This window comes from Pomacea canaliculata, linkage group LG4 (assembly GCF_003073045.1).
Source record: "Pomacea canaliculata isolate SZHN2017 linkage group LG4, ASM307304v1, whole genome shotgun sequence".
NCBI classification, from domain to species: Eukaryota; Metazoa; Mollusca; class Gastropoda; order Architaenioglossa; family Ampullariidae; genus Pomacea; species Pomacea canaliculata.
The window spans coordinates 6798162-6821073 of record NC_037593.1 but is presented as its reverse complement, the minus strand read 5'-3'; the positions used below and the strand labels follow the sequence as shown (position 1 = coordinate 6821073).

Below are 22912 nucleotides of genomic sequence, written 5' to 3'. Positions count from 1 at the left end.
GAGACATTTGTTACTTGAACATCATCATGATGTCATCTTGGCACATAGTATTTCCCAGCACTCATTTTATTTTGCTGTGTAGTCACTGCAATTCGCTTTTGCAACTTGTGACACTGTTTTTCACACCAAGATTTGTTCTCATATAAATCAGACGATTAACAAACTATGCATATATCGCAACTGAGTTGGAATTAACCAACAAATGTCAGCAATTGTTCATTGTTAAGGTTACAAACCAATCATATGTTGCTTCAAACTTTTTACCAGAAACAACGATGTATGCCAATAGCTGCAAAATATAGTAAAAGGGTGACCTTGTTTAGTTAAAAATAAATTGGAAACTATTTTTAGCATAGGCCTTACACTTATATAGTGAGTTAGGGGAGAGAATGTTAGTTCAAATGGTATACAACATGTTGGCCTTTGCCCTGTTGTCGCTTGCATAACCAAGGCTCAAACAAAAGCCATTTTCAGTATCGAGGGTTAAAGACAAAATCAATGAGGGTAGGTGGGGAAAATGATTTTATTCAGCATCAAAAAAATGTTTTTTAACAAAAACACCCCAGAATGTATTTTATTATATGTCAAAGCATGCAAATCTGGTGTTAACTCAAAATTGACCATTCGCCCCAAAATCAATATTTTCTTGAGCCAATCCTGACCTTAATGACTTTGTCTACTAGTCTATACAATCTGGTTTATATAACCCTGTGTATGGAAAAAAAATGGGGAAGAAGGGGCATTACCTAATTTTTGTATGAAAAGGGGTGTGTAGTGATTTAAAACTAATAGTATATTTTTGGTTTATAAATAACTTTACTTGTAATGTTATAGGGTGATTTCTCACCTATCAAGGATATGTTCTCTGTGAATTATAAAGACTGACTGTGCAGTTTTACTAGGTGTTTAGGTGTTAATTGTTGGTGGGGGATTTAGCTGTATATTAAATATTCTGGATAAGGATGAGCATTGTTGCTTAATTTGGGTTCTGAAGTCTTCACATTGTTTTGCAGGTTTGTGCTGGAGAATTACAATGCCCTCTCATGGCTTACGTATGATCCTGTTACCAACGATCGCCGCTCCTGCCTGCCAGTGCACAAAGCTGTGTTGATGCAGATGTACCATGCTCTTCAAACATACATCTGACATAGCTAAGAGGGGTGGGGGGAAGACTGATGGATCTGAAGAGCAAACTGTTGTATGCGGCCTATGATGTCATACCATGTATGATTCTCACAGCACAGAGCAGCAGTGCTCAGTGAACTACTGTATCTCCAGAAATCAGGGGTAGGGTTAGATGCTGATGTTCTGTTCTCCTTGCCCCCACTCTGCCTATTCCTGTGGAGTAGGGAGTGGTTATTGTGATATGTGTTGTGGGGGAAGAGGCTGTTGGAGAGAGTTGATTCTCAAGCACAGAAGACTTGATGGTGGCCAGATCACCCTAACTCCTGTAACTTCACCACGGCCTGCCTGCTGACGGGTGGGTGTTGTTGTGTGGGGAAGAGAAGGGGAAAAGGGGTTATTGTCTCAATGCCAAATAAACCTGAGCAAAACCCAGCTACCTCATTGCCAAGGTCGCCATGCTGTCGTCTCATGTCAAACATGACCTGTTTTTGTTATCATTACGTCCTTTTCTTCCATGGAGTGCTACCTCGTAGAGAGATGAGCAGTCCCGGGCTTGTGTGTTGTGTGTCAAAAACAGAAGTGAACACCTGTTTTTTATTTCTGAGCGAGAGGAACATTTGACTTCGGCTGTAAGGAGAGTGTGCATTTTAAAATGTTGACTCAGAGAGCTGTGCACACACACAGTAGTCTGCACAGCTGGCCTTCTCGTCATTTATTTTTTTACCAAATTGTGAAATATGGGGAAACCAAACAAATTGTGTTTACCACATTTTAACAGAACAAAAGTTATTAGCATCGGTGATTATAAAATGTTTTTAAGGACTATTTTAGTTCTGTAAATACAATGAAGAGAGGTGAAGAGTAGAACAGACTGGTCTGCAGTATCCCAGTACTGAATGTCATTGAGGAGTAACAAGACAAAGATTATCTAACTCTTGGAATAGATCCATGACTGTACAAAGTCAAAAGAAAACATCATGTTAGAAGCATCTGTGCATTGGTACCACTGACTGCACTTGTGGTATAAAATTATGCCCATTTAAAGCAAAAGGGTTGTGTTCTTCCAGGACATTGCATCAGTGTAAGGCTCAAAAGCCTAAAAGCATAAATGCGATACAAGCAACACATTTCTCTGAGCAGGTATTGAAAGTTGGGCTGTAGACAAAGAGCAGTGCCAAGATTTTTATGCATCTTATTATATGCATTTTGTGAAAGCCATGATGATGTCTTGAATGAACCATGGTGAAAACAATATTCAACTTTGTGATTTCATTTTTTTAAAGGACGAGAGCTGGTGGAAGTGGGAATTCAAACTAGTCTGTTGTCTTGGGATGTAATCGGTGCTCACACTGTGGTAACGCTTCTAACTTTTCCTCAGGATCTTGTGATCAAGAACAACGTTGTTTATGACGGACAGCTCTGGTAGATGTCAACAACAGCCATGTGGGAATACATGACTATGACAAGTGTTTTCTGGGGGGTTTTTTTGTTTGATGAAAGCTACAGACTGACAATTTGCTAGGGGTGAGTTTGTGAGAAAGGGCAGATTTTGTTGAGAAAAACCTGTCTGGCATCTGGCATGTCAAAAGTAGTCACAGCCTTGGCTGGTTTTGCGAAACAATTGACATGGTTTCTCCCACGATGATCATGCTATGTGTTACACATACGGCAATTTGATATGCATTTCTGTAGTTTTAATGGATTACTGCATGTTTGGCCTCTGCCTGGTATTGTTTGGGTTTTTAGGGGGATACTGTTTTAAGGGAAAAAAACATCCAACTGTTTACTGTTGGCTTTGAAAGCACATAAACTGACTGCACTCTGAGGTGCATCATTTTGCGAGATGATATTTCTTGAACTGATTTCACACACACCAGCCCCAGCCCAAGGATATTTTAAAGAATATGAAACCCTAAAAGTAGATGTCTCCACACAAAAACTAAATTTATTTGTGATAAAGAGGCTTTTCAAGACTATCTGAATAAACAGTTTAGCTTAATTAAGTACAATATCTGCTAAAAAAAAGAGATCATTCCGGGAGCTGACCAAAAAAAAAAAAGCAAGTTGGTGCTGATCCTGGTATCGGTACTGTCTTAAAAGAAGACATTGCCTTTTGAATTAAAGACTTCTTTTATGATTATACAATAATACTTTTTGGCAAAATAAACATCCTTTTGTACTATTTAAATGTTTTGTTTTGAGGCTACCCACCCTCCTTTCCTTGTCATATTCCCCGGCTTTGACAAAGCACCGAATAAAGAAACTGGGCACAACACGTTTTTAATACAACAGTAAGTAAAGATTGCTAAGAACGGTATCTAGGCCTTGCAAGAGAAGAGAGAATGTGCATGCATGCATGTTCATTGTTAAGAATGTGATTTTACTTTATTGCTCATAGTAATCATAACCTTTTGACAGTGGAAAGGGCTGAGGAGGGTTGTGACTGTTGCAAATTACATGTTACATTATATGCTCAAGATGCTTACAAGTAATCTGCCAGGAATGTGATGTACATTAGTTTGTTGACAAAAGTGGCCATGAGGACCTGTGTTTGAATGTTACACAGATGAATGAGATATTTATCGTAGAACATGTTAGCTGAAAAGTATGTTCATTTTCCTATACCCACCCTTTACATAATCTCTATAAATGCATACCACAAAATGTCAACATATAAATGCTTAAATTTATAACACTCCACAAGTGATTTTGAAAGGTATTAAATTGCTAGGGATTAAAACAAATGTTTTGCAAGGTCACTGTTGCAGCTTTGACAGCATCTGTCACAAGGTAAAATTAGGATCTAGTGAGTAGTTACACAGTTTTTATTACTACATTGCAAAGATAATGCAGCTTTAATGTCAACAGTGAAATATTGTAAGATTGTTCACTCTTTAATTGTGGGCACAATCTTTATAAACTTGAAATAATAGTTTTTGTTATGGTGGGGAGGCCAGCCATTAAGATTAATCAGTGGCCTTGAGATCATTCATGTCCCAAAAAACTTGACAGTGGGATAGTTTTTCTTTTTTGGAAGCCATGCAAGGTGCTTAAAAATAGGAAGAAAATTCTAATACTGTGCTGTTCATGTAGTGATATATGCGTGCATGCAAGTTTCATCACCTATAAAGTTTTTTTCAATTTGGCTGCAAAGTCTTGAGGTTTGGTTAATGTTCAGGTAAGTAGTCTTAAGGCATTTTTTTAAAAACTTGTAAGAATGCAGCAGATATTTTTTAAAGTGGTTGAAATGAGTTACTGTTTTCAGACCCCAAGTAAGACCGATTGATTGAAATAAGGTATTTCTAGTTGACACTTAGATAATGGAAAGGCAGGTATACTATTTTGATAAAACATTCTTGGTCAACGATAAGCTGAGAGGTTCATCTTTAAGTTGCTTGTCTCACAATAATTTAAATGTAATTTTTTCATGCCTGCAACTACTAATCATTGACTGGGGTGTTTGCTTTTTTTTTTTTTTTTGGCCTTCGGTTTCCTGGGAGTTTTTTCTTTCATTACTCAGTGTCCTGATATAAACCATTGCTGTGTATTAAGTAAAATGAGCTTATGTATTGGTCCATCACCTATTGCTTTGCTATCTGTGATAAATTTTTCAAGTTAAAAATAATCATCACAGTGTTTGTATTTAGTAGATTTTAATAAGATTAAGCATTTTTGTGAGACCAAGGCTGAGGCTTCGTAGGCCTGATATGGTGATTAGGAGTAATTTGGTGAATGGGGTCTGACAACCCTCAGGATACATGATTGTTTCAACCTTATCAAATATAGGTAGGGTTGACAAGATTTCATGTCAACTCACTGCCCTATTTATGTTAAACTATCAATATTAGGCCTGTTATTCCCAGCCTCATGTTCCCTTCATCCAGAAAACAAAAACTTAACATTTTTTTGAGCAGAGTTGTTCAAACACTGAGCAGTAGTCATATACTTAAGTGTGTGTGTGCGTGTTGGGGAGTTTACAAGGGGGATATGTCTTTTTTACCTGTCAATTCTAGGTTGTAGTAGTTTTCACCCTGATTTTGAGCATTAACCCTCTCAGTTTGACAAACTAAAATATGTCATTAAAGAAACAAGTGATTTTGTGGGGAAGACTTGCTTGAGCAAGATTTCTATTTTATACTCTTTGTACCCTTGCAGTTCTCACTTCCATTCAGAATATACCAGATGATGACATTTCTATAAGCCCAGACATTCCCTGAAGCAAGATCCGATGTATAGATTTCATCATAAATTTTCGTTATAATTACTGAGTGGCTAACGTGCTGCTTATTTGAGGCTTTATGGTAGGTCTTTTAGTGTGGTAGGATTATTGCATTACAGTTTTCTATTTCATGTTGTTAGTGAAAAGGGGAGTACCTTTCTCATTGGGAAAGTTTTTGGGCTTGAGCATAAACAGTTGTTCCCTGTACTTTGTATTCCTGGTGAGTAATGGGTTGTCTTTAAATATTTTGATACATGCTTCCTTTTTTCCAAGCAAAGTGTTTGGTGCACAAGCTAAAAAAATTTTCTTTTGTTCATTTTTGCATGTGTCTAAATTTAGTGCAGGTCAAAAAGTTTTGAAGCTGTAGATGAGCACAGGCTCAGCATGGAAAAGTCTTATTAGTCTCAGATCTGATCACAGCTATCTGTTGATGGGCCAAAGTTGCCGAACCTGGGAACTGGTTTCGGTTTCCCTATCCTCACATTTTTGTTTTGCCATGGTTTCATTATTTTCCAGTCTAGCAGACATTTTCCTCTCAGGATGGATTGGGGGTTGTTTTGTTTTGTTTTTTTAAGTGGGAAAGGTTGGAAGTCTCCTTTGATTAAGAGATTTTTTTTTTCTCAGGATTACTTTCTTATGAATGCTGGCATTCACCACACCTATGGTATTTTGGAGTTGGGTTTATTCAGTGCCCTAACTTATTTCAAACAATGAATACTGTAGTTTAATTAGTATATACATGTTATAATTATAAGCTTTTTAAGCTTACTCTTTTTACTTATGTCAGTTTATCTGTGCATTTCTTTACAAAGAAGCTAATTTTCACTAGCTGTCAGTTGCTTTTTGTCTAATAGTACAACTGAAACGAAGTTGTTTATTGGTTTCTATCTTTTTATACACTCTACTTTTTTCTTTCTCTCTCTATGACCATTATCCTCTTTTGTTAAGTCAAATGTAGGTAATTTTATTAAGAAACTAATGACATTAAACTCTGGAAATAAAGGAGAGAGAATGATGTATCTTCCAGGTAAAGAGAATGTGTGTATGCATCCATCTGCATTTTCAAGATCTAGTCATCGTTTGAATGCTGGCAGGCCAAGTTTGTACATTCTGTTTTAGTTGTCCCATTCATAAGAGTTGACTACAGTTTCTGCAAGCATGATCTGATAAAAAATGCACTCTTGTTCAAACAGGAAACAAGTTACTACATTATCCACCAGATATTGCTTCTTTAGTTCTGCTTGGCAACACAAACTGCTCATTTTTTTAACAGAAGACTATTGTATTCGATGTGTATGGATACACGTTTTAATGTTCTGCATGATTTAACAATTACACTGAAGTTTTACAATGTGCTACTTTGATTTTTGATTAAAGTATCTCAGTAACTTTAATTTTCGAGGAGCAGGAGTGAGTGCTGTTGCACACAGATTTTTCACTACATGCTATCTAAATATAGCCACTCCCTATAACCTATTTATACAAATATTATGAAACTGCTTTTTTTCTTGCTTAGTCTGGCAAAAATCACGGTTTTTGTACAACTATGCTGGCAATATTTGTCACTAAATATGTACATAGCTATCAGGATTTGGGTGTATGGGGAGTGCCAACCCTAGCCCCATGTACCTGATCTGTTAAAGAGATTGTGTGAAGTTCTTGGAAGGTAGAAATAGGACAGAGAAAAACCCATAACTTATTACTGCAAAGTCGAGCAGTCTTAACGATATTTTGTACATACTTGTAATATTTTATATTGTTTTTCTAACCGTGCACTTGAATGTTGTAAGCATATTTTGATACCCATAAAAAATGTCATGTCTTCTGCCTTTCAATATTGCACCTGCCTCCTTTTCCATGCTTGAAAGCCCTTGCCACTTCTCCTACCTGTCTATACCTTTATAAAATATATATTTAATCCATCATGTACCCATTCAGGGTGTTACAGATGAGGTGCAGCATTGCGTTTTTGTGTGTATTGTTTTTTTAGTGTTTGCAAAAATGTTAACATGGAACTGCAGTGTATGTACATTTTTGTGTATTCTTGTCTGTAAATACATTGTGTTCTTGTTACTGATACAAATCGTTTCTCAGTTTGTTGTCACATCCAATTCCTTTTTGCATAACTGAAACACCAGACAGCGTTTATGGGTGGAACTTTCTTTTTTAATGAACTTGTGTACAAAGTACAGAGATACTGACTGTGGAAATAGAGTAGATAGGCTAAACAACTTGTTTTTGTTACTCTGTGATTGTGATTGTAATTTGTAGCCTTGTGTCAGATGCATGGCAGATACAAAGAGTCAAGAGTTGTCTGTCTGATGAGTACCTGTTTTTATGACCTGTAGTCATCTCATTGGGGAATGGCATTGTGGCCATCTTGCTTTTTAAAAGACCAGTGATAGTATGTCTTATTTAGTTTGTAGAGATTTCATGTTGATGTTCATGTGAAGCAAGACCTGATTAATAACTGTGCATTACAGTTAATAAGACAGAAGATGCAATGGGGAAGACGTCTTGGCCACGTACAAGAATGTACAACTGATATGTTGATGATGCACTGTTTGACTATGACTGTTGCCCATGATGTTTTGGCTTTTGTTAGCCTGTAGAATGCTGGACCTTTTGAGATGTAATCATGCAGACACCAACTTAAATCTCTTTTTTGATTCCTTCTTCATAAAATGGGTGAAAGAGGGCTTATATAGGTGGCCAGTGTGATTGGTTGTCAAAGTGAAATGATGTAAGATAGACTGAATGCATAGAAAATACAGTTGACAGTGGTTATAGAGGTTGTTTTAGAAATGGCATTGATTCATTAAGCCCAAGAAGTCAAGAAGTCTTGTACATCTGGATCAAGACTGCTTAGGTTCCCCTGCCCCCCTCCCCCTCCAGCATGCACACACAGACCGGCATGTGTGTGCATGTGCACTTGCACACATACACAGTGCTTATGTATTTAACTGTTTGCTTTCTGATGGCAGCACAGTCCCAGAGAACTGTACCAATAAAGCCAGTATTAAGGAATATCTCATTCATCAAAATTTTTACCAGATAATTTAGATTTCATCACGTCAGCAATTTGCCCTTTCCCTTCTCTTCCCCCTCACCCCCTTTTTCCAATGTTCTGAAATTTCTACAAGAAATTATACCATCACAGTTGATTTTGATTTTTGTGAATCTTTACATTTCAGTGTATGCTGATCCGACACCAAGTACTCAGCAAAGGTCATCAGATGGCAGTCAATTTTTATAAGCGTCCGGTTGAAATTATTGCTAGCTGAATTCATCACAGCATAAATGTATAGCTATAACTCTCATCAGTGGTAAAGGAGGGGAATGCAAGGTCGCCTGCCCACACTGCCCAGACCACCCTGCACCATGTCCTATATGATCCCATTGTTCCCTTGATGGCCTGTGTGCCTGCCATGTGAATATACTGTATATGATGTCATGAAGCAAATTGAATGTATAACTTATTTTTTTGTAGCTGGTCCATATCACATCAAACTAGCTCATGAAAATAAAAGATGCAAAATAGTTTAGTGTGCTCTCGTGTTTGAATGTGCATGGCTTATGTCGGTATATTTATAAATCCCAGTGCAAAATTATTTACTAAAGACCAAGATTAATTCATCATAATATGCTAATCCCTTAAGTGCAACTCTTGCTTTTAACCACCACTTTGAATGAAACACTGGACGATAGTTACCTGTCCAGTAGGTCAGCACCATCCTTGTGAGCAGCATTATATAAACCAATGACCGCTGGCTGTAGAATGTCAACTGGACACTTTTTGGCATAGCTCCACCTTCTTGCCTTGCCCAAAGGTTCTATAGTGTTGTAGTTCGAAATTACAGCAACACACTGGTTATCGTTCCATTTCACCTCCATGGCATATCTACGGTGTCGAAGTAACCTCTATTCATTGCTTTCCTATCCAACAATGAGTACTGTTTCAGCCTGTTCTCACGAATAGTACCAGTTGCTTTTGCAGAATGATGTCCATAATAAGGCACCCTCACTTCATCAATGCTCAGATGTTCACTGAATTTGCAAAACTACTGCAGGCGTATATTCAGTGCAGCGATGAAAGGACGAACTTTGTACAGTTTACAATTCACTAAGATCCACGTCAAAATAGAGTTTGAAGAGCTCATAAAGTGTTTAATCATGAAGTTCTGGATGCTTCTGGGCCAATTTTTGCAAGCTGCACTGCCTGTATTTTATGTTTGTAATTAATTTTCTTACACCACAAGTTCAATACTCAGTACCTCAAGAACAAGGAAACAATGGAAATTTATAACTTTAAAGTCAAGATTAAGTATGAAGCCCTTTCTGGTCAACACTCAAAGAGCATTTGGAGGACAACCTGTACAGGTGTTCTAGAGAACAGGGAAAGAAAACAAGGAATGGATGACTACAGAGATCTGGGAAAAGACTGAATCAAGAAAGGGACTGAAACAGAATCTCAACCAGTGTCAAGACCAGCAAGAGAAGGAAGGTCTCAGAGCTTAATATTGGGAAGCCAACCGCCAAGGGTAATTCTAGAGAGACCGAAGAAGGCACTATACAATAGGACTGAGACCAGAACAAGCAGGGTTTCACCAGGATAGATCACGCACTGACCACATTGCCACCCTCTGTATCATCATTGACGAGTCTATTGAGTGGCAGTCCTCCCTCTATACAACTTTTGTAGACTTTGAGAAGGCATTTGACAGTGTAGACAGGGACGTTATCTGATGATCCATCCACTATGGCATTCCAAGAGAAATGTCTTTAAAGAGGAAAAGCACTTATAAAGTAATTTAATGATAAAAAGTATTAAATGACCAAATAGTGACAAAAGGATGATAAACAAAAGGAGGAAACGACTTAACAAAAAAACAAAAAAAAATAGGTAGAATATGGCACCGACATAAAAATACGGACAAGAAATGAATTGACAGTGACATGCACAGCACAACAACAACAAAAATGCACGGTGAGTGCTGTACGTGTACCTAGCCTCAGGTTTTCCATAACAGCAGTACATGGATCAAGCAAAATCGTTAGTGACGCACTATCATAAAAACTATTCATTCATACTCTGACCTTTTAACGTCTTTTTCCCAAACAAGAAAATGAACTACTAAACATTTTTGTGCACAATGCTATATATATATATGTTGCTAAGGTACCTCGATCGCGTCACCCTCGTTATACCTGGTCAAAACGTGCTCTGATTATAGTACTTAATTTTTTTATAACGAATAAAATAAGCATGTTCAGAAGCGAATCTTAAAGTCAACAATTTTCTTCTACGAAAATTTAGGCAGGATCCGATAAGCGATATAAATATGTCTATCAACCAGAATCACACATATTGCTTTTTTCTTTCTTTCTATAAGATATAGGTCAGTTATAGGGATTTGAATTTTAGTAAGAGTTGTTCTTGTTTTTTTTAAAGTTTTATGCACTTTCATTAGTTGGGGAATGCCCCTAAATTAAGAGAAAGTTTTCTTTCATCCCAGCAGTGTTTAGTAAAGACCTTCCCAGATTTTGAATTTTGTCTAGATTGTTAGTGTACGTTAGAAAACCGATGCCCGACATCTGCGTCTCATGTCGAACGAAAGCTTTACACAGCTTTAGGAAAGTATCTTTGACTATGCATTTAAGAGTAGACAACCAGAAAGCTACTTGATATTAAATTGTACCAAAACCCTTCTGAAGATATGAGAAACAGGCTTATTAAAAATTAATGTTTCACCGCAACAAATATTGCATGACACTACATGCAACAGAACTCAGCAAGGGAGTTAACTCTTCTTGCCCGGAAGTGGAATCCTCGACGTATTGGCGGCGTTTGCTTTTGTTTGGAAGCCCACTAAAATATATAAATCGACGATCATCTGCTATAAACAACTGTATTAAGGACTGATGTTCTGAATATACGGTAGACATTTTGTTAAAATGTCTATCGGTGTGCCTATTAAGGTGCTGCATGAAGCAGAAGGTCACATAGTAACATGTGAAACCAGTACCGGCGAAGTTTACAGAGGGAAACTGATTGAGGCAGAAGACAACATGAACTGTCAGATGGCTCAAATAACAGTCACTTACAGGGATGGTCGTGTTGCACAGCTCGAAAATGTCTACATCAGAGGCAGCAAGATACGATTTCTCATACTTCCAGACATGTTGAAAAATGCTCCAATGTTCAAAAAGGTCCAGGGCAAGGGTGGCGGAGCTGGACGAGGAAAGTCTGCTATCCTCAGAGCGCAAGGTAATGGACTGCAAACCAAGCTTTTGAAGTTAATATTTTAAGTATGAGATCTGTAACGCTGTGTTCTATAATATTGTTCATAGTTTTAGCAGTCTGTGAGGTAACTGAACGTTGCAGTTACAAAGAAGGTGAGCAATGTTGATGTCTCAGTCTGTGATTGATATATGAAGGCATATATTACAGTACTCGGTCATGCAATTTACTCTCATGCTTCCATAAAAAGGTATGGATAGAAAAGCTTCACAAAGATTTCAAAAAGATGCAAAGACTATGGGTTCTGGACGATATCCCAAATATTTATATTTACTGTTGTGGGTTTCTGAAGGCGCTCATTCTAAGTTTGTGTTGCAGTTTGTGCAAATACAAAACTTGCATTCAGAAATCAATGTGCTACATTAATTTCTTCAGATAATTTTCCAGCTGTGATTTTATTGTTATTATCTTGGATTTGCTTACTGACTCCATTGCTCCCCACCCTCCCTCTTTCCTTTGTAATTTATACCATGTTTAGAACATGGTCAAACAAATTACACGTTTAGTCATTTACAGAACACATCTATCTGTCTATTCCTCTTCGTGCATCAGGTTGCACATAAGGCCTCAACCAGAGTCCGTCTCCAGGTGACCCCATGTCCAGCCCTTTCCTTTCATCTCCCATTCCACTTCTCCAAGTTTCCTCTGGGCGGCCTTGTTTTCTTCAGCCATCTGGAGTCCATCGTAGGGTGACTCTGGAGAGGTCTGCTGTCTGATGGCGGGGCACATGTCCAATCCATCCCCAACACCTTTCTTGAACCTGCAAGATGATGGGCTTGGTTTCAATTCTTCGGTGGAGTTCTTTGTTGGTGATGGTATTTGGCCAAAAGATGTTAAGTATGCGCCTGAGGCATCTATTTTGGAAGACGTCAAGCTTGTTACTGATGGTTTTGGTCATCTTCCATGATTCTGATCCATAAAGGAGGGTGCTGATCACATTTGACTTGAAGATTCTCAGCTTGATTATCTGACTGATGTTTTTTGCCTTCCATGTGCTCCTGAGTGAGGCAAAGGCCTGACTGGCTTTCACCAGTCAGGCACGAATCTCCACCTTCGCATCCCCAGTGTTTGACATTTTGGACCCAAGATAGGTGAAACTGTCAACTTCCTCAATCTCTTCTCCATTTAGTTTGATGCTGTCTTGGACTCTGGCGTTCACTCTCATACTTTTCATTTTCTTTGCGCTAACCTTCAAGCCAAGGTTTCCCACTGTTTCTTACCTAACACGTGAATAGTGTTTGTTGCTTTTTTTATTTTAGAGTCCTTTACAATTCTGTAGATCAACTCGGTAAAGTTGTTTTGGAAGTGGTGATAATGGGAAGAGTCACTAAAGCTGAGTAACACAGAAACATGCTTCAAACAAAATATCTAATATATACTGTATAAGTGTTACTGGTATATTTTGAAGTGCATTAAGTTCACCTTTATATAGGGAAATGCACTATATAAATCCTGTTATTACTAGATAGTCAACAGATAGCCAAATTACTCTGCAGAATTTAGTAGCTGTTGCCATTAACAGCATTATTACAATTGTAGTGTATGTCAGTTGATATCACCAGTCTGATTGCAACTTTACTGTCCTGTTAAATATTCTTTGTTAGAATGTCAGCTTTCGTAAGCATAACTGACCTGTTTATCTTTTCAGCTGCAAGAGGTAGAGGGCGTGCTGGTGGTGGTCGTGGGAATGTGTTCCAGAAGCGCCGTTAAGTGGAATGTTTTTGCCTTGTAATGGGAGCATCAGCAGAGCAAGATGCTGCACGGACTAAAAGTTCAGCTTGTGCTATCAGTATTTTTTTTTAATGTCCCACCACCAACTTCAAATGCATTCTCTCATCTGTTTGATTATTCCTGAAGTTCTTAATGAAAAGTCAGCACAGATACATCATCATTTCAAATGGTCATTTTAAAACACTGCATATCATTTTATGAATGCATGGTATTGGGATTGATCAAGTTTGGTATTGTCATTATAAATGTTATAAATAGCATAAAGGGAATACGATTGTTCTTTGGCTTCAGACATTCACATTTTATCAGTAAATTTTTGTAATAGTTCATGATTCAATGAGAATTATTCATTAAATAACAGTTCATTGAATCTGTTTTTAAACCAACAACTTTGATTTTATGTGCTAAATGAGTGAGAGGATGGCAGTTTCTATGAGCCTGGTAATGCTTTTGAAGTGTTTGTTCTCATGTAAATGCATCTCGGGGAAAGATGCTTTTTTTGCTCTTTTTCCCCACCTACACATCCATCTAACTTTTTTTCTTGACATGCACACATGAACATGAGTGAAAAACATCTAGTGTTTGCTCTTATCTGGATTTTTTAAATTGATATAAGAGCATTACTTAACAAAATTTTTAAAAGTGTAATTCAAATAAGCGAGCTCCCAATACGAAAAATATAAATGATTTGGCATCAGGCATCTCGCATGATTTTTTTGTTGTTTAAAAAGCTTGGAGGTCTCTTAAAATGCCACAAGCTAAACACACAACATGAAAGGTGATATTTCATCATCAGCAGATGTCAATGAGACAGTGTTACGTGCATGAAGGATGTCTAACAGTTTTTTGGCATAAGGAATAAAGATAACGAAAACATTCGTACACGTGCATTGATTACATTGTTCATTCAAGGGATACAGGGGTCTAAAACATTTTCTGTGTATTTTTATTTTGCACAGATTAGTTTTATAATTGTCGACTGAATTGGCAGTGTACGTAAGACTTGGCGTTTATATAACATCATTAGGGGTTGTAATAGTTGAGTGTAATTTGTTTCCAAAATTATAAGACCCTGAACATGTTTTTGCCCCTGGAGCTGTAGTTGTAAAGCAATGGCATATGTGCCCTGGAAAAATTTCTGCAGGGTCTAAGCACCACTTTAAAACTGATGAAGCAAGTTTTGTTTGTGTGATAAAAGATGGTAAATAACTATAGACCCATGGTTGTTTCTCTGCAGTATGCTAGCGCAGCCTGTTACTCAGGTTAGATGAGACAGCAGCTAAAATGGCTTATGCCCATGAATACATAATTCACAAATGAATGAGGGTAATAAGTCAGGGTTGGTGATCGATGGCAACATCCAATCAGCATTTAGCAGCTAATGTAAATTATGCCACCTCAGAGACAAATGCCAACTGGGTCCAGTTATCTGGGGTTTCCATATCAGCTTCATCCAAAAACAAATCAAATGACACAATTTTTTTATTCAGCCAAGGAGAACCTGTGGAGTTTCTAGGTCTCAGCAAAATGTAGCTGTTACTGAAATGGTATGAGTGTCAAAGAATTACAGGAGATCGAGCTGGAAAAGTTTCACTCTAGTTTATAGGGGTGAGCTTCCACAGACGCACTCCTGAGAGGTCTAAATGTACGGTGATGGTTTGCGAATAACTGAAGGAACCACAGAACGAATTATCGTACACGTCGGTCATATTGTAGTCACTCGTAACTGGCAGTCCTAGATCTTGAAACGAAATTGAGTAAGCCACAGGTGTGGGATCTGTCTTTGTGTACAGAATGGCCAAGGCGAAGGTCCCTTTCGTCTGGAGGGGCTTCAGCCACGCGGAAATATATGTGGTCTGTCAAAGAGAAACAGACTGGATTTAAAAAAAAAAAAAAACCCCAGTTGCGATGGTTGTACGAAGAGATATATCAAGTGCTGTTAAATTGAGGAATCTGGTAGCCGAGTTTTTAGAAGATTATAGCTGGTTCGATACCCGTATAAAACAGCTTGCATGCAGTGGACTCATGTCTGACCCTTTACAGTTTAGAGCGTTGAGAGGAAGGAAGACGCCGTCCGATTATTGTTAATGGCTGGTCGCGGATAGGTTGCAAAAGCAGCTTACTGCTACATGAGGTTAGTAGTACAAAATGTTTTTAAACAGTTTTAGTTTTAAGGGTTATAAAAATTTTATAAAACTTATTATTTACATAGATTTAAAGCCTAAAAATGTTTAAAATTGGAACTGGCTGTAGTTTACATATTCCCACCACGTTTTATCAAAAAGTTAGTGTCATTACACATACTCATAAACAGCTATTTGGCTGGCGTTTGCTTTCGTTTAAAACTTTCTTCTATGGGATAAAACTTCCAATGTTGGGAGAGTGCGTATTCTACAAACCCTCTACAGTTCATAAACATTCCAATAATTTTAACTACAGGTCTAAAAACAATGACCGTAAATTTATCATTGAAAGCCACAACACTTTTTCCCAGCTTTAAACCCTGCGGCTTAAACAGTGATGCGGATTTTTCAGATTCTGATTAATTTTCCATGAGCTCCATGTTAAAGTGTTAACTATTAACGTTGCTACAGTGTTAACTGTTCACTTCTTTAAATCAAAGCCGCATACAAAAGAAGCATTCGGATCAGTTGCTGAGGCACACATCCTCATCATGCCGAAAACGAGACCAAATGCCTACAATGCAGCTTTCAAGTTGTGGATAGCTGCGGCTTATAAACCAGTGCAGCTTATTTGTGAAAAAAGTAGAGATTTAAAAACAATTAGTGGGTGAGGCATGTATACTGGTGCCCTCAAGAGTCCCGTAATTTAGAGGTTTCACGTGAATGCCTGCCGTGACTATTGCTAAAGTCTTGTGGTTCTACAACCTGTACTCCTGATGGAACGTGGAGTGGCCACTCGCAACCATACAGGATCTTGCGACCTGTCTCGTTCAAGTACTTGCTCATAGCTTGCTACCCTGTACACAGGACAACGCCGAGGACACTGTAACTATTTCTCTAGCCATAAAATGCATCGCTTTTAATTTTTATTGGATATAATATCTAATAATACTTTACTTCCTTTGCAAGTCGGTCTTCGTCTGTGTGTGTGTTGTCCAAAACTCCCCTTCCCCCCATAAAGCTAATAGGAAATTTGCAACTGTGACGAAACTATGTTCCCTCCTTGCACACCTGCCTCTTCATGGTAAAAAACGTAAGTGATGTAAGGGAAAATCATTCTGCATGAGCAGGATAAACTGCAAAATTATCGATGTGTCGCTTGTAGCCTACAGGCCTTGATCCTTGAAAAAAGATCAATTTGACAAATAATTACAAGTCTTTCAATGCCAACTTACTAAAAGACATACAGGCGTATACTGAATCTGGCTTCGACATTTAGAAGTAACTATGCAATTTTTTACGGATCTTTTTAGTGGAAATTATGTCCAAGTTAACAATAAGACACGTTTCTGTACACAATTATTGTCATTTTTTATTTTTGTTTTAAGGTGTGGGATGCAATTTGTAATTTTTTCTGATGACTGGGTAAGGTTCAGTGCAAGATATTTCGATATATGTGAATACACCACCCTCCCGATACTTTCTTCTCGAGAAAGCAAGGTGCAAAGTTATAGGTTATCGTATAGGTCAGTGGTTCTTATGCGACGGCAGAAAACGAAGACCAAGAAAACATTTTGTCTGTTCAAGTATTTTCAGTTGCGCGTAGACATTTAAAATTAGACTTTTTCACCTCTGTTGATACGAGAGTTCGTATGACGGCGCATCACGCATGTACAAGCACTACAAGTGAATAGTTGTTTATCCAGTTCACAGTTTCTCGCCTGTGAACTAGGTTACTGAGATAAGATTTCGCCACTAAAGATACGATTTGCGTGTAGTCCACTGATCAGTTATGTGGTCAAATAGTATACACTTAGTGTAGTATACACCTACCCTGTAGACAAAGTTCAAAAGGGTATCGACTACAGAAGCTGCAAGGTCTTGTTAACTCTTAGCTCACTGGAAACTCAACATCCCGTGTGGTCTAGTGGCTAGGATTTCTGGCTTTCACCCAGGCGGCCCGGGTTCGATTCCCGGCACGGGAAAAATGATTTTTATGCCTAATATTGTAATCACCATCATCAACACTGTGCCGTGAATTTCAAATTTATTTCATTACAGCTTAAAACGAAATGTACCTTTTATGGGAACGAGCAGTTGGGGATCGATAAAATTAAAACTCGTGTGAAATTAATTGTGCACTAATTAGCATATCTGGCGATTTAATCATCACTTTGCTGACATAAGATGACAGCTGCTGACCACTTGTGAGCCGAACGCAGAAGTCAGGTGGTCCGCGACTCACTCTTTGAGAACCACTGATTTATATTTACAGAAGACTTGAAAGACTGTTTAGAAATAATGATGGTTATTCATATTTTACTGATCTGTTCAAGTACAGTCAAATCTCCCTACTATGCCACCTACCGGGACCGAGCAAAAGTGGCATAGTAGCGAGAGTGGCATAATACGGAGGGTTCGTAAAAGCGGCTTTATTTGCTCAAGTTACCCGTCAGTCCAAAGCTCTCAAGAATAGTCAGCTGGCGCTAGCTGTCTCCTCTCATTCTCCCCCTCACCTCTTCATCCTCTACCCCTCCCAACCACATCCACGCACCTGCATCTGTCGCTAGTCGACCCCCTCCCGCTCTCCCTCTGTCACGTGACTGTCACCCGGCCAGCGACCTACCCCCATCGCCACCCTCCACCCTCCCTGTGTGCGTGCTAGGTTCCGTCCACCTAACTGCGATGTCCCACACTACCATAGAGTATAATAATCGAGCACTGCGCGGAATTTCACAACTTGTGCCTTTTAACAATCACAAAAAAGTGACATAGTAGCGAGAGTAGGGGTGGCATAGTAAATTTTTTTTTACATTGAATTTATAGTCGGGACCGAGCAAAAGTGGCACAATACCGAGAGTGGCATAGTAGCGGGGTGGCATAGTAGAGAGATATGACTGTAGTTCAATATAACATGACTATAACTGATCCCAACATACATTAACAGATTTAAAGAATGATCATTAAGATCATTACGACCAAATTTAATTGAAATCAATCATTAACTGTTATATGCAATATCAACATATATTTTACAGCAAGCTTTGTAGAAAATTTGTTTTTCTGAATTTCTTTTGCTATGGAAATAACAACAAAATTAAACCAGAAAAATTTAATTCTTTGCGAGTACGTTACCTGTGCAGGCTTTTCAAGTAATCTCTTTTTGTCTATTGGCACTCTTGTGGATGGTTTGTCTGTTATTATTATTGATAAAAGATTTATACTGTTCCAATTAATATCTATTAACTATATATTATTAATAAATGTTTATTGTACTTTTTACTTGTGCTTTTCACTGTGCAAGCAACACAATGCTATTTCACTGCAAGAAACTTCTTTATTAGTACAACAAAATTCCAAAGCACTGATCGAGGTCCATAAACAGAAAATAAACAATAACCATGTTATCAAATTCATTACACACACACCCCTTTTTTATTGTTCTTTAATGATATCTCTCACAAATGAAGTGCCTTCAGGCACGTTGAATATAGATCCAGTCCAGGAAAAAAGTGGCTGGAATAAAAGTAATAAAATGAACACTCGCATAACACTTGAATCTCTGTACAGTGTACGTGTCACCAAGCAGCTATTACAATAGCACACAAATATTTATATCTTGGGTTCCTGCTTCACATTGCTAACTTTACATTTTTAAATAGTTTAAATGTACACTTATTTATATCTTGGTGTACACTCAAAATATATTTGATTCATCACCAAGAGAGATTACAACAGATGGATGAAATTGAAAAATTCTTTTTTCCACTGTGTAAAGCACCAGTAAAAGGTCCAAACACATTTACACAAAGGAACTTTACATAAATGTTTTATATTCAGCAGCATATCTTGTTTCATGTCTACATATTTACATAAATTTACACTGATCTTTGATGGGATGAAACAACTGTGAAAAACAGTTGGAGATAAGACCATCCAGAAAAAATAATGATGAATGTGTTGGCTAACTAGCATTACTGCATTTGATTCACTCTTGTTAGATGAAGAAGAAAAAGAAAAATGTTGGTCAAAATGGGATCAAACTACCACTGATGACTATGATTTTTTGTACATCCTATCCCTGCATTGAAAATTTTAAGCTTAGTTGCACACAGTCAGATTAGTTCATCATCTGTAAGATGAATGTTGTGAAGGCTGCTTTAACACCAATTACTGGGATCTTATAAAGTGTTCTTGCTGCCTGATAACAACTAAGACAACATTCTCCTTTTCCACAGCAGATCAAAAGCATAATCCTCAAGTATCCGAGCTTAAACGTATATATAAGTAGTCTCCCTTTGGCAGGAAAAGGACAACTATATAAGCTATAACTAGATGGAGAAAAACCCCAATAATGCCTGATTTTAAGATATTTTAATGCCTTTTTTATTCAGCTTCTTCAAACAGATGTGCAATTTTCTTTTTTTCTGCACTTGTCATCAGCTATTAGGAACTTTTCCCTTTGCTCCAAATTTCAATGCTTCCATTATAACAGACATACTGTGACAAGTAGGGCATCTTTAGGGAAAAAAAATCCACAACCATAATCTAATGAATGCTATAAAATGGGCATCTCGTTTGAGGTTGAATACTGACTCCAGTGTTTTTATAGTCTGAAGATCCTTCCCACTCTCTCGTCTGCTCTCTCCCATCCCTTCACATGCATGCCCACAGAAATATATGCACATTTTTAAACTGCATCAATGAGGTCAATTTTCAAGGAAAATCAATATTAATTTTATTCTAGGAGTACTCTTTTAGCAAGTTGCCTGCAATAACAAGACGCTGTATTTCACTCGTTCCTTCATAGATCTCAGTAATGCGGGCATCTCGGTAATAGCGTTCAGCAGGCATATCAGTGACGTAGCCCATTCCCCCTAGAATTTGGATTGCCTGCAAAGAAAATCAGAGCTCCAACTCAAATTGCTGTTACCAATTTTTGCAAAAAACCCTACTTGAATAAGATGAAATGTATATTAACACCATAAAGAGCAGGATACATCTTATTTAATCTGATCTTAATTAAAATAGGATCCTTTCTTTGTTATGACTTTTTTTTTTCAATCTTGGTATGAGCAACTCACTGAGTGTACACATGCATTTTTTTACACATTCCAGTGAAAGTGTATATGCCTGCACGTTTTATGTATGCGATTTTAGTCTCAACTAGAAGAGACTACAATACCTGATGAGCATTGTATGTCGCCGTCTCTGAAGCAGCTAGTTTTGCCATGGCAGCTAACTAAAGAAATAGCAACAATTAGTGTTACAAAAGTTATAAAACAAGTAAAATCATACATCAGGTACACATCTGCAATTTTGTGGTCATTCTTTAAAGTAATAATACTATACAGTTATAACAGAGCAATATAGGAGTCACCAGTGAAGGGGTGAAGAAGCTGGTGCTTTACACCAAGCCAGCAACTAAGGCTATATGATGGCCAAGCAGCCAGCCCTATAAAGAGACCTCCCATGCAGATAAAGAACAAGCCTGAGATGATATCTGAACCCAAGACAGCTCTCTTCATTTGTCATTGGTGCTAACTGTTGCACAAAAAGATAGAGAATAAGCCACAATAAGTTACTTCTGGTAAGGTGTAAATTACCTTTGTGTATGGCAATCCTGCATCCTTCAGCATGGCTGCCTTCCATGTAAGAAGTCGAGCACTTTCTAACCTCATGCCCATATCAGCAAGTTTCATCTGTGGAGCAAAAAGTTAAAGAGAACATTGCTGATTTTCATTTCTGGAATCATGGTGCTGTCTCTCACCTAAAGATAAAAAAGACTCTATAAATGTTTTTAATAATCTACAAAATAAATTTTTTCCAGTCTAAGAAACTTCCTGCTGAAAGGCTCTGAACCAGAAGCCAACTCAGAAAACAAGTGTCTCTGAATATTCATCATGACTCATGTTTCAGACCTGACTCGGCAATGAGATGTTTGTAAGGTGACCAGACGTTTCAGGAGCGAAAGCGGGACACGTGCCGAAGATGGTGTCGTCACCGACAAAAAACGCCGAAAAAAGGGGGGGGGGGCGTATCAGCGTACGGTATTCAGATTTTTAAAGACAACCGGGACATTTGATGGACTTCCAGAAAGCCAGAAAGCGGGACATTGGGCGTTCCACCCGATATTCAGGCGTGACACGAGGTCAAAAGCGGGACTGTCCCGCCTAAAGCGGGACGTCTGGTCACCTTAATGTTTGAGACTGTTCAGTGAAAAAATAATCCTTTGAACAAAAGAGATGGAATCAAAAATGCATATGCAAACACAAACACATTAATGTACACAAACACACATGCACATGAAACTCGCATTATATAAATAATGTGATATAATGATACCTGAATAGCTTGCAGCTTAGAAATTGGCATGCCAAAACTGTTACGTTTGTTGGCATAATCAATGGCACATTCAAGGGCCGCCTGTTAACAGAAAGAATTCTTAAGTAGACTTAAGTCTACATACTTTCACTTCAGTCATATGTCATCAGCAAACAGCATTTGGGTATAGTATGTTTCACAGTGTTTAGGATCTAGTGAATACATTTATACATTTTACAGGGTTCAGGGATCCAGCATGTATGTTCTGTATCCAGAGATCCCATCTGCATGTCTAAAACATTCATAGATTTTTACATGTCACCAAAAATGAAGTGTCATTTTACTTTGTTCACATCACAGTTCAAAGATCTTGTTTTGTGACAAATTTATAGCATTCTTCATGTTCATAGCCACTTAACAGATTAATGAACTCTCACTTTCTTAATATTTATATTTCTCAAGTCCATTAAACCCAATTGGCAATAAAAGAGTCTGTTCGTGTATGTAGTAAAAGTAACTAATAATAAGGAAATAGGAAATAACTAACAGTGTTGTCTTATAGTTTAACAATTAAAGATAATAAAACCCATAAATGGCCATTGATAATAAAGAAATGCTGTTGTACTAATATAGCACAAATCTAAACCTTTATCCTTTCATCTCTCAGTACCATAACTTTTATTCCGTGTGTGTAGTCCTCCACAATCCACTCAATTCATCCCAGTATCTCACTGTGTGCAATATCCTAAAGCCTGTGACTGGTCACTTCCATATTTGGCCTCATCATAGTTGTCTTACAATACATATCAAAGATATTTGTAGAAATCCCTTGTAAATGACAAATTCTTGTCCGCAGTCAAAAAAAATTTCATGATATTTTTTTAATCATTTAAAATTGTGAACTTCAGAAATTATTTTTGGCCCCCTCCATGAGGGATCTGTCACCACTATTTTACCATCATTTATTCATTGCCTTTTCCCTTTTCTATCATTCAACACGTAAAACAGCCACTTACCATAGCAATCTTAAAACCAAAGCCAGGCTCTCCCGCATATTTTCCCTTGGAATGCGACAGTCTTCAAATATCA

At 37.8% G+C, this 22912-nt stretch overlaps 3 protein-coding genes and 1 non-coding gene across 5 annotated transcripts in view; 3 read left to right on the top strand and 1 right to left on the bottom strand.

The window, feature by feature from the left end:
- Positions 1 to 8885, top strand: part of LOC112561471 (mediator of RNA polymerase II transcription subunit 13-like) — a 33885-nt gene extending 25000 nt beyond the window's left edge. For both annotated transcript variants that reach the window (XM_025233993.1, XM_025233992.1), the window contains exon 31: positions 1014 to 8885. In XM_025233993.1, coding sequence (XP_025089778.1) covers positions 1014 to 1146 — 133 coding nt within the window. In that variant the 3' untranslated portion in view covers positions 1147 to 8885. The remainder of the gene's footprint in view (positions 1 to 1013) is intronic.
- Positions 8886 to 11146: 2261 nt separating this feature from the next.
- LOC112562852 (small nuclear ribonucleoprotein Sm D3-like) lies at positions 11147 to 14254 on the top strand. The gene is made up of 2 exons (XM_025236419.1): positions 11147 to 11612; positions 13294 to 14254. The coding sequence occupies exons 1-2, from the start codon at positions 11300 to 11302 to the stop codon at positions 13353 to 13355; spliced, it is 375 nt and encodes a 124-aa protein (XP_025092204.1). The 5' UTR covers positions 11147 to 11299; the 3' UTR covers positions 13356 to 14254.
- A 3158-nt stretch (positions 14255 to 17412) lies between these two features.
- On the top strand, positions 17413 to 17484 carry Trnae-uuc. The gene has a single exon. It is a non-coding gene; the product is annotated as a tRNA-Glu (tRNA).
- A 1332-nt stretch (positions 17485 to 18816) lies between these two features.
- The window catches only part of LOC112561493 (short-chain specific acyl-CoA dehydrogenase, mitochondrial-like), a 7206-nt gene continuing 3110 nt past the window's right edge, over positions 18817 to 22912 (bottom strand). Inside the window, 5 exon segments of the mRNA XM_025234027.1 lie at positions 18817 to 20392; positions 20685 to 20741; positions 21106 to 21201; positions 21845 to 21943; positions 22840 to 22900. Coding sequence (XP_025089812.1) covers positions 20243 to 20392; positions 20685 to 20741; positions 21106 to 21201; positions 21845 to 21943; positions 22840 to 22900 — 463 coding nt within the window. The 3' untranslated portion in view covers positions 18817 to 20242.

What these genes read in the sequence shown, in the direction of transcription:
- LOC112562852 (XM_025236419.1), top strand. Translation starts at nt 11,300, where the DNA reads ATGTCTATCGGTGTGCCTATTAAGGTGCTGCATGAAGCAGAAGGTCAC. An exon ending in TGCTATCCTCAGAGCGCAAG is followed by an intron (nt 11,613 to 13,293) that starts GTAATGGACTGC and finishes TTATCTTTTCAG; the next exon opens with CTGCAAGAGGTAGAGGGCGT.